The following is a 15,543-nucleotide window of genomic DNA, read 5'->3' on the forward strand; positions in this document are numbered from 1 at the left end:
TTTTTTTTTTTTTTTTTTTTTTTTTTTTTTTTTTTTTTTTTTTTAATTTTTGTATGGTGGAAGAGAAAGCTTTGCTTTGGTTTATTACTATGCTGCATTTGTTATTGAGATCCCTTAGTTGTCCTGCTTGTTTGTCTTTGAGAATGTTTGGAATTGGAGCTTTTGGATTTTAATTTATTGTATTCTGTTGCGTGGGTGAACTTGTCTGATAAAGATTGCAGCCTTTGCTCAGAAGTCTGATGTTATTCATCTGAAATTTCTCCATGCCCATGCCATTTGTTTCAGGTTTCACCAATGGTTTTGTATAGAAAAGTTTGTGCAGTGACTATTGTGTTGTGGTTTCTTGCTGAGGACAAGTCTGAGTCTTTAAGTTGATATTCTAGAGATTTGTAGGGATTTCAAGTGAATAGACTGAAAAGTCTCTGCACATGCCAATTGTGTAAAACTCCAAACATGTAGACACTGTCAAGTTCTTGCACGCTAAGGGCGTTCGGGTGCTGGTCTGATAGAAGCTTCAGTTGCCCTCCAAAATGATTCAAAATGTAATCTTTAGGGGAGTTTGTAAGCCTGTTCGATCCATTCTCAATGATTCGAAACAGATCTTTGAAATATTCAGACCAGCTTCACTCAGGAAATCAGCTCACATGTTGCTACAAACCATGTACAAAACGGGTGGAGGGAGACCCAAGAAGAAAATTTACCATAGAGTTCATGAGCTGGACCGAGTTATGGACCTTCAGAAGAAGCCGTCATTGATTCTACAGCTAAAATCCATAATTGAGTCTCAAAGAAACCAGAGCCTCCTTCTAAGAGACCTTGAGAAGGAAGTTGGGTTTGTTCAGAAATGGAATTTCATGAATGTGATTGAGAAGTACCCTACAATTTTCTATGTCACTTGTGCTGGTGGAACACCTCCGGCGGTTATGCTGAGTAGAAAAGCTAAAGAAATTGCAGTGGAAGAAGGCCAAGTGAGACTGGAAATGGAGCCCATTCTGATTAAGAATCTACGCAAGTTGTTAATGTTGTCAGTTGATTGCCGGGTGCCATTGGGAAATATTGATTTGATTGAAAATGAATTGGGGTTGCCTCCTGACTACAAAAATTCTTTGATCTCAAAATACCCAGAATTTTTCTCGGTGAAAAGTGTTAACGGTAGGGATTATCTTCACTTGGAGAATTGGGATTCTTCATTAGCAGTCACTGCTAGGGAGGAAAGATGGGCATGTGAAAGGGAATCGAAGTTGGAAGAGGGTATAAAGCCAACAAGAACATCCAAAGACGGGAACTTTTCTGGTCCTTTTGCATTTCACGTGAGTTTCCCTGCTGGATTCAGGCCAAACAAGAGTTACCTCGAGGAAGTTGTGAGATGGCAGAAGATGGAGTTCCCATCTCCATACTTGAATGCTAGGAGATTTGACATTGCTGATCCAAAAGCTCGAAAAAGAGTGGTGGGCGTGCTTCATGAACTCCTGAGTTTGACTATGGAGAAGCGGCTGACATCCGCTCAACTGGAGGCATTCCATTCTGAATATCGTTTGCCAGCTAAACTCCTACTTTGCTTGATCAAACAACACGGCATATTTTACATTACAAATAAAGGTGTAAAGAGTAGTGTATTCCTAAAAGAGGCTTACAGTGGATCCAATTTGATTCATAAATGCCCTCTTTTGGTGTTTAGGGATAGATTCATTGCACTGATCGGTAGAAAGGACATCAATTCATTTACTAGTGCTCATCATAATATATTTCATGAAATAAGTTAGTTGATAATGCAATGGTTACCTTCTTTGTTTTTAACTTTCTTTTACTGTATTCTATGCTTTCTAGCTGATTATGTTGTGAATCAGAGAGTTTGATCAGAAATCAATGGAGAGCTAATGAAAAGAGACAAGTATTCAAAATCTTTTAATTTGCTCTTCATTCATTTAAAGGATCTCGAGTGCTCAAAAAAATATCCATAGCTATTACTGACTACCAATCAAGTTGGTCAGTAACATTGAGTCCTTGACCATGAATGTAACACATGTCAGAAAGTTTTGGATGGTTACATGTTTTTTTTTTTTTTTTTTTTTTTGGAAACTGGATGGTTACAAGTTAGAAAGTCTTGGATGGTTATTGGTAATAAGTGTGCTAACAAGTTTGTTAACAAGAAATAAATAAGGAATAAGGTTCAAATTAGCCATTGTACGTAACTTGAAAGTGCAATTAGACCACTGAACGAAAAAATCATTAAAATAATTATTAAATTAAATTAAATTTAATTATAACTTGAAAAAATAGATGGTGGCCTGCTATCAGGTAAAATTACATACATTTAAAGTGTTCAGTGGTCTAATTGTAATTTTTTTTCGTTCAATGGCCTAATTGTACTTTTAGGTTACGTTCAGTGGCTAAATTTGACCTTATTCCAATGAATAATAAGAGAATAAAAAAGAATTGAAACTTTTTGAAGACCTTGTCGATAGCTTTTAAAGGACTTTATAAAATGATGTGGCGGCATAAATGTCAGTTCTAATGCATGTAAGTAGCTCCAACTAAAATTTAAAAATTATAAATTATAAAAAATTTGCTGCAACCAGCAGCAACTTGCTGCTGGTTGCAGCAAATATTTTTGCTGCACAGCAGCAATCTTGCTTTGTTGCTGCTGTTCCATAAATCTGCTGCGAGCTGCTGTTCGTTCGCAGCAATTTTTTTAGCTGCGATCACAACAATTATTTTGTTGTGATGGCAACAAAAAATTTGCTTGAACATAAAAAAAAAATTTGTGAAAGATTTGATACGTACCGTAAAATTGATGAAAAATTTGCTTAGTTTAGATAGAGGAAAAAAAGTTTGCAGAGAATATTGAAAAGTTTGTGGTTGGAGGGTTGGATTTCATCTATTTATATTAATGAAGAGAAAGTCTATAGAAATCCTATTCTGACAGAGTTTGTGAAAGTCAGTAACTTTTTGAATACCAGTAGACTTTTAATAACTCTATAAAAGTCTGAATCGAATACCTGTATACTTTTAAAGAGTTTTGAAAAGTTTGAATTGAATACAGGTATACTTTTAAAAAGTTTATAAAAGTCTAAATTGAATACCACCAAACTTTTAAAGTTGATAAAAGTATTTAAAAGTCATGAAAGTCGTGATTGAATACACCCCCTTAGAGTAATCCATTAATATATCATATTTTATTCTTCTCCATGTACATTTGATCTGTCGTACAATTACTTTATTTTCTTTATTGTTCCTAATATTACCACGTATTAATACTATTCAAATGATATCGAACTTGAGTTCGCATTTTGAAATTCAAGTAATCCATTAATATATCACATTTATTCTTCTCGATATATATTACTCCCTCTGTCCCATTTTACCTGTCATATTTACTATTCATTGGTCAAACCAACTCTTTCTTGTTCGCTTATTTTCTTTAGTAATTTTTTTTATTTTTAAATTTAATTTTTTGTGTTTAATAGTACTTTTAATATAGTTTCTAAATATATAAAATTTATATATTAATGCTAAGCTTAATATTATGAAAAATTGGATTAAAAATTATTTCAGTCAAGCCTCGTTAAACAAATCAGACAACCATTTTGGGACGGAGGTAGTACATAAATAAGACTCAAAACTAAAACTAAATATTGCAGTTATAGAAGGCGCCAAAAGGTTGAAAGACTAAACTGCTCTGAAACGTGGGAAACGCGAAGGAGGAACGGCTAATTAATGGCTACAGCCTACAAGGGAGTTAGGGAGGCAGGTTAACCAATTCGTTAACATTCTGCTCCCAGGTGCCGTTCCAGCTTGACGGCGTTAATTTAACTGCCGCTCACGGCTTCTCTTTCTTCACCACCTCTGCCTCTCGCCGTTGCTTCATCCCACCGTCCATGGCGGCCTGCATCGCCGTCTGAAGCTTGTGCTTGGCGGCTTCCGAAGGAAAGTTCAGGATTGCTTTCCTTCCTTGATAAGCACCAAGAATAGCACTTATAAGGTGTCTTTATTAGATTAAAAGCGCATCGTTTTGACATCCGATTACAACAATTGCATGCATTTTAGCTAAAATGCCATTAAAATCTTCTAACAACATTTCTAGAAAGAGTTTTGAGGCTAAAATAGATCAAAAGACAAACAAACCGAATTGCAGTAGCGTCCCACGCAGCCTCACACGCGTGTGGCTGGGCGTGGAATAATTCCAGTGAGCTCCCACACCCGCCACCACGCGTGGAAGCAAGCGTGGTCGGGCCAAGGGCCGTTTTGGGAAATTTGTTCCCTTTTTGTCACCTATATAAATCCCTTTTACCCTAAACCTAAAAAAAAGAGAGGAGAATAGATCAGAAAATTCATAGAATAGGGTAGAATAGATCTAGAGGGTTTTCTCCCCTCTTGGGGTAAAATTCCTTTCTTTCATAGTTTAGAATAGATCAAGGGCAAGAATGAAGATTGGGATTTCAAGATCAAGGTTGTAAAGATCCCCTTTCTAAGGGTGGTAACCATTCTCTTCCATTTCTAATTCAATACTTGTTTCTTTGAATTTTCCTTTCTTGTTCTTGTTTCTTAGTATGCTAGAGTAGATTAGATAGGAGATTGGTGGCCCCATGGTAGATCTATGTGGATGTTTAATATTATTGCTTTGATTTGTGAATTGCTTGATTGTTGGATTTTGAACTTGTGTGGATGATGTTCTTCAAGCTTTGTGCCTTTTGTGGCCACATTAGGTAGCAAACCCAAAGGAAGTGAGTGTGTGCGCGATAGCGGCCACTCACGAGTCTAATTCACCCACATTTCCGCTCTTAGTCCGAAAGGACGAGATCCGAGAGGAGTGGTAGACAAAGTGTTCGATAAAATGCCCCAACCGAATGAGGATGTGGGAGTCCAAAGTGTGACGCCACTTGGTGATGTGCCACGAACTCCCTAGTCTATTCCACGACTTGCACTCGCAAAACCATCCAAAGATAGACCACATGGAAAAGCCTAAAGCCCCAATCTCCACTTTACTTTTCTTTACTTCACACAATCACTATCAACCTTCCCCTTTTTACAAATGAATCCAATCCTTCGCATTCCCGTAACTCTTTCTCTTCAACCTCTTAGATGCCAACACACTAATTCGATTCCCATTCGTCATCCTTGAGAGACACGACACTCGGGGAGTCTTGACTCTTCGTTTTACCACCTTCAAATTCCCTCACCCTCGCTCCCACTAAACCCACAACATCAAAATGGCGTCGTTGCCGGGGATGGCAAACGGTTTCGAATAGTGTTGACATCTTAGAAGTAGAATTTTAAGAGTTTTTGAATTGCTTTCTTTTTGTTTATTTTGTTTTCTTATTTTTGTTATTTGCTTGAAGAAGTGAGCTTATATTATCTTGAATATCTTGTGCTCACTTGCAACTACTTTTAGTTGCAAAAATTATTGGTTGTTGGCTAAGCTATTGTGCAGGAAATATTCTTTAATCAAACCACTTGAAGCTTGCCAATAAGTGCTAAAATGAATCCCCATGATTACCCACACCATGGAGGACAATCCTATGCAAATCCTCAACCCCAACCATATCACTATTACCCCCATTCCACTTATACTTACTCTCCACCAACATACCACTACCCACATCCATACCATTACCCAATTCCACCAACATATCATTTACCACCTCCATATCACTATCCAATCCATACACCAAATCATCACCTACGACCTTATGAAACACCACATCCACAATTCCAAGAAACTTACTCTTCACAATCACCAAATTCACAAGAAATTGACTCATTAATCTCTAAAGATATATCTCAAAACATAGAGAGTAAGCTTGTGCAAATGATGCAACAACTTGATCCAAGCTATACTCCAGAGTCAAATTCATTCCCTACTACCCACCTAAACACCTACTACCCACCTCCATCACAAAACCACAAAGAAAACAATACTACCTATTCCTTTGAAACACTACCCTCTTGCCTATATAATACCCATTTAAATCCTTGCGATTACATCCCACCGGCCGCCGATGAAATTGAAATTCTAAAAGCAAAAACTGACGAATTCACAAGGATGGCCAAGGAGGATACGGCTAAACTAAAAGCCGAAATCAAGAGCGAACTAAAGGACTATCTCGCTACCCTCCGGAAAGAAGGACTTCCACTAGAAGAAGTTGAAACGAAGATGTTGTCCATGATGGAAGAACTCATGAAAATGAATGAATCTCGAGCTAACTCCACTGTCGTAGATAACATCTCCCCTTTGGAAGCCCATCCAAGGATTATACAAGAGGTCGAAAACGCGTAAAATGCTAGTGAAAAGGAGAGTTTTAAAGGAATAGATGATTGTTACGCCCCGGTGCTTGAAGAAGTTCCAATTTTCGAATTGGAAAATCAAAAGGAGAATGAGATGGAGAGTGAGGATGAGAACGTCGAAGTAGTATGGGAAGAAGAACAGCCGAAATATGGTAAAATTCCTAATCTTCTTTGTGCTAATATTCTTGAAAGTCCTTGTGCTCTTTTTGAAAACACCCTTGTGGATGACTACCTTTGCCTTAATACTCCCATCCTATGTGACTATGACTGCTTTAAATTTCGGGAGGATGATTCCATGGAAAATTTTAATGCATTGATTAATGCTTGTAAGGATTCTATCTTGTTTACTAATGATTATGATTGCTTTAACTTCTCGGAAGATGAATCCTTTGCTTTGGGTGAAAATGAGATGGTGACTGAAGAGGATGATGCTTCATTCTATTCATGTGAGAGTGTGAGTGATTTCTCTAATCAAATAGAGTGGAGTGATGAAGAAAAGGAGTGTGAGGAAGAAAGGGTAGGAAATAATAGGTCCTTCATGATCAATCTTATGGAAAAAGATGAGTGGAGAGAGTTGACCACACTCGAAATTGAGGAAGGGTGTGAGGAGATATGGTTTGAAAGAGATGAGAAAATCTTTAGGGGGAGAAGAGAGGAAAAAGAAAAGGGAGTAGACACCATCCTAGAAGAATTAAGGATGGTGTTTAATGTTAAAATTTTTCCAATCATGCATGTTGTTATTCCTTTATCTTTGTGGGAATTCAAGGATGTTGCCCATCTTGGGACATTCCTTAAAGCTAAGGTTCATGGGACGCTTGGTCGAGTCCCAAAATCTGTGTGCCTTGAAGGATAGGCCACATTACGTCTGACCAGGAGACGTAAAACCATGGCGCACTTGAGAGGCAGTCCCAATGTTATCTTACTTTTTCTTTAAAGCTTTTCCTTATTTTCTACGATATGTTTTTCTTAGCTTTATTTCAATAATGTTTCTATAACCTCGGTTGAGCTAACAAGTACAGATTAAACACCCGAGAGTTATAAGTTGCCCGCAATCAATTGACAAACATCATCACTAGCGAAGGAAGGAAGGGAAACCAAGGTAAGCTTTGCACAGCACGGTTTCCACGCCACCACCACGCGTGTGGCTAGGCGTGGAAAACTTCCAGAGAGCTACCACGCCGCTGACATGCGTGTGAGCAGGCGTGGGAATAAACCAGAGAGCTCCCACGCCTACCACCACGCGTGGTAGCGTGCGTGGACGGGCACCAGGTTTTTCGCGGATTTTCGTGCGAAGTGGTTTAAAACCCTTTCCTTGCTTCATTTCTTCCCCACCACGAGCAAGAACTCTCCCAAGCTGAAAATATACACTTTCTAAGCATTTCCTTCCAAGTCTCTCAACTTTTCTTAAGGATCTTAAGTCATTTCCAAGGTAAGAACATACTCTTCTTTGCTATTTACTTGTTTAATGAAGAACTTGTTCTATTTTGAAGAATATTTCCATGGGTTTTTCTTGTATGACATTTTTCTTGAGATACATTGTTATGGGATGACTTGATAGACTTGTATTAAGCCTACATTGCTTCTATAAACTAGAAATTTCATGTTTTAACATCTCTTTGTGACTAGATCTTGAAATTGCTTGATTTTGGTATTCTCTTGTCATGATGAGATCCTTGTTGATATAGTGAGCATGGTGGGCAAAGTTTGCAACTTTCCTACTCTATAGGCACTACATTGCTATATTCTACTAGTTAGTTGGTCCAATTTTAACTTTTATGATGCTTCCATTTTTCAACCTTGAGCTAGTCTAGAGGAAGAAGATGAAGTTGACCATATGTTGACCTTTTGACTATGAAATGAGTATGAAATAGAATGAGCTAGTTCTTGCATGTATAAGATAGAATTGTTGATGGATATCAAAATGATGTTGCATGCAATAAACTCTTGTAATCTTTTCTTTAGATATGTGCAATATTGTTCATAATCAATGTTTAAATTGGCAAATGTTTTTCCTTGTGTTGCTTTGATTGCCCATGTTATAGGAAAGATGTCTTCGCCACATGACCTTGCACGACAAATTGCTCAAAGGCTCCAAAGAGGGAAAGCCCCGGCAGAGGAAAATAGTGCGAGAGACGCTAACACTCGCTATATTGAAGTACCTACCGGAACACAAATTTTACTGATGACAGCAACCATGCTAGGTCGGTACAGGCAACTGTTGAATTTCCCTATTGTGCAATGGAGATATGTAGACTTGACAGTATTGGAGGATTATGAGTGCAAATATGGACTGGAGAGGTTGATTGTAGAGCCATATTGGAACAATTTGTTAAGCTGGAGACAGGATACTTTTATCCCTCTAGTGCATGAGTTTATTGCGAGCTTGAATGTTGACGGAGTGGCTGGAGATCTCTACAACCCTACCATTAAGTTTAGACTCTTCAACCAGGACTATAACATATCGGCCAACCGTTTGGGTGTTCTCCTTGGATTTTACGATGAGGAAGACCAGTCGAAACACTGGTACCGGAGATTAAGGCATGACTTTGGAGACAGGGACATTCCGAGAAAATATTGGTCGATGATCGCAAGACAAGGAGTCGAATGGGAAGGGTCAAGGGTAAGAGTCTCTCAGATTGTAAGAGAGGATTTAAAGGTTTTATAGAAGGTGATTGCTCATTCATGGGAAGGAAGGCCTGAGACATATGGCCGAGTCTCAAAGGCGGAGTTGTTCATGCTATGGAGTATGGACACCGGGAACTCAGTAAATATGAGCTCGATTTGTAGGAACTTGCTTGTTGCACAACAGCAAGAGTCAGCCAGGGCAATCTTTATAGGCCCCTTGGTGACGAGGCTATGCGTCTCTTTAGGTTATCAAATGAAAATGCATTGGTTTGAACATCGGCTTCCAGGAGCGCACATAGTTCCTTTATCTCCCGAAGACGTCGCAAAACTTCACTTGAGACAACTAGCGCGAACGAGGGTAGATGAGGAGATGGCGGAAGATCATGCTAACACGCCCATGACATCCCCAGGATTCACACCTTCTCTGATGTCATTCAATTCCCTGTCTCTCCCGGAAATGTATTCGCCGTTGGATTCTTCAATGTATTCTCCACCACCAAGAGAGCCCGGACCGTCTGTACCTCCACCACAACCTGAAGAGCAAAACACCAACTCCTCTAGCTTCAACATTCCGAGCTGGTTCACCCCAGTCACTGATTGGAGATCCCTCCAAAATTTCCAATACCAATTGCACTTGGAGCAAATGCAGAAGCTGGATGAGATTTCGAGAGAGATCAAGGAAATCAAGAGAACATGAAGGAAGGAAGAAACTGAAGAAACAAAAGACAAATTTTGATGATGATGACTTGTGATTTGATAATTCTGAACAATTGATTGTGGACAATCTCTTTACTTTTGTTTATATTTTTAGCTATATTTCTGTTTATGTTTTATATTGCACGTTTCTGCTTATGGGAGGCAACCCACAAATAAGGAGAAGAAGGGACCACTCCAGCAACAACCATGAAAGACCAATCTTAAAAGGTATAACTTCAACTCCTAATTTATTTCATTACCTTTACTCTGACCGAGTTTTGAAGGGCGAACATAGATTGCAAAACTTTGATAAGGATACAAATTGTAAGTATTTCTTTTATCCTGATTCAATACCCTGTTTTGGTTTGCTTTATTTTCTAGAATCGCAAATGATGAGCTGCATAAAATAGTTGTGTCGGATGTAGTCTGTTTATTAGAACTGTTTTAGCCCAGTTCACACTTTTAAGTATGGAAAAGGGGCGTGTGTAGAACCCTTAAACATATATCCTTTTTCCCCGTTCCTTATGGAAACATCGAGGACGATGTTTATTTTTAAGTGTGGAAAGGGTGTATGCTTCTTGAAACAGTTGATTGATTAAGTGATAAGGTATAGGAACCTAGAGGGTGTGTTATTGCCAATACTATCTAGGAGGGCTCCTAACCTTGTGCCAAGGATTGAATGTCTTAAATATGCTTTGGAAGCTTCACTTTGCACCAATTTTCACATTCCGACCCAAATTGAAAATTTTTGATGAGTGCTTGCATGTTTTCACCTTGTATTTTGTTTGGACCCTAGTCAAGGATCTCTCGAAGTGGGACTGTGAATCCTTTGAGTTTTAGAAAGATAAGAATAACGAAGCCTGGAAACTGAATTAATCTTAGCAGGACATGGGGCAAAAGGAGAGCCTAAGTGAGCTTTGAGTGAAAACAATCCCTAATCCTTAGAAAAAGGCATGAGGGGTTGATATGGTGAAACGTGAATAAAGGCTTAAGGCCATTCCTTGAGATAAAAGCGAGGTGAGCCATCTTGTCTGGATAAGGGGTAACCATTGCACTGTCTTCGAAAAAGCATGGAGATCCTTGTGAAGTCGGTTACCCCGAAGAGATCTTGAAAGATGAGAAAATAGAGAGGAGGTGATTCGCTAGGATTCAGGCACGCATTGCACTGACCTTCAAAAAAGCATGGATCTCCATGTGAAGTCGGGTAGCCTGATGACGTTATCCTAGGAAGTGAGAAAATAGAGTGATCGCCCAAGCCATGGCGATGAGCGGTCCATGTCCCTGCCTTCACTTATATAATGAAAAGAGGCTTTGGCGTTAGGTTGGAAATTGTCTAAGGGGTGAGCATCGGTCCCACTAGTCGGATCGGCTAGAGGCCCCTAGAAAATACAAGGTGAAAACTCTTTTGTCACTTGCATGCTTAAAGGTGTGAATAAAAACTTCTTATATAGTATCCATCGAGACCTTAACTTCTTTAGCATATTTCTTACATTTGGTTGGCATGAGTTTAATTAGCAGTCTTGGTAGATAGTGTAGGGGATTTCACCAGCTCAACTCCGAACACCTACACATCACTTGATTGGTTAACCGTGAAATAAAGAACAATCCTTGGTGCTTACATGATTAGGGTTTAGAAAAGTATGCTTGCTTGAGGACAAGCAAGGTTTAAGTGTGGAAACTTTAACAAGAACCAAGAATAGCACTTATAAGGGGTCTTTATTAGATTAAAAGCACATCGTTTTGACATCCAATTACAACAATTGCATGCATTTTAGCTCAAATGCGATTGAAATCTTCTAACAACATTTCTAGAAAGAGTTTTGAGGTATTTCACAGGTTGGAGAGGGATTTGAGGCTAAAATAGAGCAAAAAACAAACAAGCCGAATTGCAGTAGCGTCCCACGTAGCCTCACACGCGTGTGGCTGGGCGTGGAATAATTCCAGTGAGCTCCCACGCCTGCCACCACGCGTGGAAGCAAGCGTGGTCGGGCTAAGGGCCGTTTTGGGAAATTTGTTCCCTTTTTGTCACCTATATAAATCCCTTTTTCCCTAAACCTAAAAAAAAGAGAGGAGAATAGATCAGAAAATTCATAGAATAGGGTAGAATAGATCTAGAGGGTTTTCTCCCCTCTTGGGGAAAAATTCCTTTCTTTCATAGTTTAGAATAGATCAAGGGCAAGAATGAAGATTCGGATTTCAAGATCAAGGTTGTAAAGATCCCCTTTCTAAGGGTGGTAACCATTCTCTTCCATTTCTAATTCAATACTTGTTTCTTTGAATTTTCCTTTCTTGTTCTTGTTTCTTAGTATGCTAGAGTAGATTAGATAGGGCATTTGTGGCCCCATGGTAGATCTATGTGGATGTTTAATATTATTGCTTTGATTTGTGAATTGCTTGATTGTTGGATGTTGAACTTGTGTGATGATGTTCTTCAAGCTTTGTGCCTTTTGTGGCCACATTAGGTAGCAAACCCAAAGGAAGTGAGTGTGTGCGCGATAGCGGCCACTCACGAGTCTAATTCACCCACATTTCCGCTCTTAATCCGAAAAGACGAGATCCGAGAGGAGTGGTAGACAAAGTGTTCGATAAAATTCCCCAACCGAATGAGGATGTGGGAGTCCAAAGTGTGACGCCACTTGGTGATGTGCCACGAACTCCCTAGTCTATTCCACGACTTGCACTCGCAAAACCATCCAAAGATAGACCACATGGAAAAGCCTAAAGCCCCAATCTCCACTTTACTTTTCTTTACTTCACACAATCACTATCAACCTTCCCCTTCTTACAAATGAATCCAATCCTTCGCATTCCCGTAACTCTTTTTCTTCAACCTCTTAGATGCCAACACACTAATTCGATTCCCATTCGTCATCCTTGAGAGACACGACACTCGGGGAGTCTTGACTCTTCATTTTACCACCTTCACATTCACTCACCCTCACTCCCACTAAACCCACAACATCATTCCTTGCAGTCTGAACGCCGTCCGATCGTAGGCTTTTGCGGCCTCGATTGCGGTGTCGAACGTGCCGAGCCAAACAATACTCCCCCGCCGCATAGGATCTCGGATCTCCGTTGCGAACTTCCCCCACGGCCTCTGTCGGATCCTTCTGTAGTGCCTTCTCTCGCTCTTCTTGCGCACCGGACTCGAGCTTCCGAGCACGATCCATTCAAATTTTCTTCTTCGCAGGTATGTCAATACTCATCGATGGCTTTATCTCTTTACATAAACTAGCTTGAAAATTTGAACCTCGTGCTTCCGGTGAAGCTAGTAAGGTCAATAATCTGGTTGCAATTAGTCGCTTCAAATTTGAAACATTTGCTATCACTATGCTCGAAACTCATAAACGGCAGAAGAGCTCGAAATTGAGGATTATGATTCCGGATGAAGAATATAAATATCACCATCAATTTACTCAAAAGTTAGTGAACTGAAGCTGGAAACCTATGAAATCGGCTCCAGTTCAAGCAAATTCCCCTCAAAATCGAAGTAATCAGTAGGAAAATCAAAGGAAATATCGACATCCGTGTCGTTATTTCCATAGTTGACGCGATCAGAGATAATGAGTGGAGAGCCGTAATAAGACTCTGATTGTGATCTTGTGTTAGAAAATATTATGTGTGGCTTAAATTGCATGAAGACAACATCTCCTTGAAGCTAGCAACACTCAGTCCATCATTCATGCACGTTCTCCGACTTTGCCGCTTCTCCTCTATTACATGCATGCCGCATAATTCTCCACCACCCACGTAGCATGCATGTCCTCTTTTTCCTTGCACATTTCTCTCATTCTAGTGTGTATAAGTAGCTTACATTTCCTTTGTAATCAATGCATCAATATCAATTCATTTATCACTTTTGAATTCATTTTTCCTCTACTCTATTTCTTTCTCACGTAGTATATAATATATATATATATATATATATATATATATATATATATATATATATATATGTTAGGAACATCATGTAATAGGTTTTGATGATACCAACTGTTAAGTGAAAATCCCCAAGTCTCGAAAGATAGGAATCAATGTAAGTTCGACAAGTAAACTAAGAGCGAAAATACAACCGGGTAACTTGAGCTCAACTCGGAAAATATTTAAGCTTGAGGTAAACTTGTATGAACATCTTAGAAGAATCGTGTTGTATTTTCATAGATAAGATCAGTAGAAGGCACGAGACAACTCTGGAGGAATAAGGGTCTGCGAGACATCAACTAAGTCTCGAGACATAAGCATAGTTCGAGAGGTAGTACCTCTCGACACAACCATCCAGTTCGAGACATAAACAGAGTTCGAGAGGTAGACCTCTCTATGCTTGGGTTCGAGACATCAAACAATCAAGACATCAACCTTAGTCTCGATAAACTGACACTTCTCCAGTAATGCTGAATGACGGTCAGGAAGCATACTTAAAGTTTGGAGAAGANAACCTCTCGATTGCACTGCACATAAACTCACCTCTCGAACTAACTCAAACTCGTGCTTACTAAAAGGGGATAACATTTCCGCTGCGCATAAAACTTTGTCTTCACCTCGTGAGGTATCGAACCTAAACATCCTAAGTTCAATACACACGAGAGGTAGAAAAGATTTGCAAAATCTTATACAAGTCTATTCACCCCCCCCTCTAGACTTGTACCCCATCCCCTTGGGACCAACAATTGGTATCAGAGCAAGTTCTCTGATCGATATAAACCTTTGTTTATATTGCCTAGAGATCCTTCTTTGAAAAAAAAAAAAAATCCTTTAAAAGTTTTCAAAGCACGAGATAATTTTTCCAATATGGATAGCATGTTGTCGAGACATCTTCTCTTTGATCTTAGCAGGTTCGATGACTGGAAAACACGCATGCTTGCGTACCTATCAGCCCTCCATGATGAGATGGCCGAAGTTATAACATCTGGACCAGTCAAGATCATGATGGTAAACACGGCTGCTGAGCAAACCAGGGATTCACCAAAATACGTCCCCAAACCCAAGGAAGAATGGACGAGTGACGATAGGAAGAGGAACAACCTTGACAACATTGCCAAGGACATCCTTTTCAGAGCCATAGACGAAACCATCTTCCCTAGAGTAAGGAAGTGCAACACAGCCAAAGAGGTATGGGACACTTTAATGTTAATTGGTGAAGGTGACGAACAGGAGAAGGAGAATAAGCTCACTGTGGCCATGAAGAAGTTCGAAGACTTCAAGATGAAGTCAGGAGAGAGCGTCGACAGCATGGAATCTCGGTTCATGAAGCTGACAACCGAGATCAATGATCTCAACAAGGATATCCCACAGAAGGAACTAAACCTGAAGGTCCTACGAGGCCTTACCAAGGAGTGGGAGATGAAGGTGATCACAATGCGTGATCACAGAGATCTGAAGAACACCTCCACAAACCAACTCTTTCGAGATCTCAAAGCCTTCGAATTTGAGATGTTCCCGAGAGATGAGGACGTAGTGGATCGACGAAACGTGGCACTTGTTGCTGATCAACCATCCACATCCTCAAGGTCAGACCCTAACCCCACTGATTTCTTATCTGACGAACAGTTTGCTTTCTTCATAAGAAAATTCAGGAAATTCATGAAGAAGACACCGGAAAGCAATACAAGTTCACCTTCCTCCTCAAGAAGGAAAAATGAAAGATACACATTCAGAAGAATGGAGGAGGAAGATCAAGGCCTGTGCTACAACTGCAGGAGACCGGGGCACTTCAAGGCTGACTGTCCTTACCCTAAGGTAAGCAAGTATCAAGGCCAAGAAGGCAGGGACTCCAGGAGAAAGGAGGAATCCAAAGAGAAGCCAGCACAAAGTGGCTTCAAGGGAGATTCAAAGAAACATTTGCGCCGAAAGGCGCTTGTTGCTGAGGAACTCGAGAGAACAATCGAGGAGTTCGAGACGTCGAGCTCCAGTGAAAGCAGCAGCAGCTCAGAGGATGAG

At 39.8% G+C, this 15,543-nt stretch overlaps 1 protein-coding gene across 1 annotated transcript in view; it reads left to right on the top strand.

The window, feature by feature from the left end:
• The window catches only part of LOC116014697 (protein WHAT'S THIS FACTOR 1 homolog, chloroplastic-like), a 2,577-nt gene extending 780 nt beyond the window's left edge, over positions 1-1,797 (top strand). The window contains exon 2 of the mRNA XM_031254640.1: positions 286-1,797. Coding sequence (XP_031110500.1) covers positions 531-1,763 — 1,233 coding nt within the window. The 5' untranslated portion in view covers positions 286-530 and the 3' untranslated portion in view covers positions 1,764-1,797. The remainder of the gene's footprint in view (positions 1-285) is intronic.
• The last annotated feature ends 13,746 nt before the right edge of the window (positions 1,798-15,543 follow it).

The sequence above is a fragment of the Ipomoea triloba genome, chromosome 4 (assembly GCF_003576645.1).
Source record: "Ipomoea triloba cultivar NCNSP0323 chromosome 4, ASM357664v1".
Taxonomy (NCBI): Eukaryota; Viridiplantae; Streptophyta; class Magnoliopsida; order Solanales; family Convolvulaceae; genus Ipomoea; species Ipomoea triloba.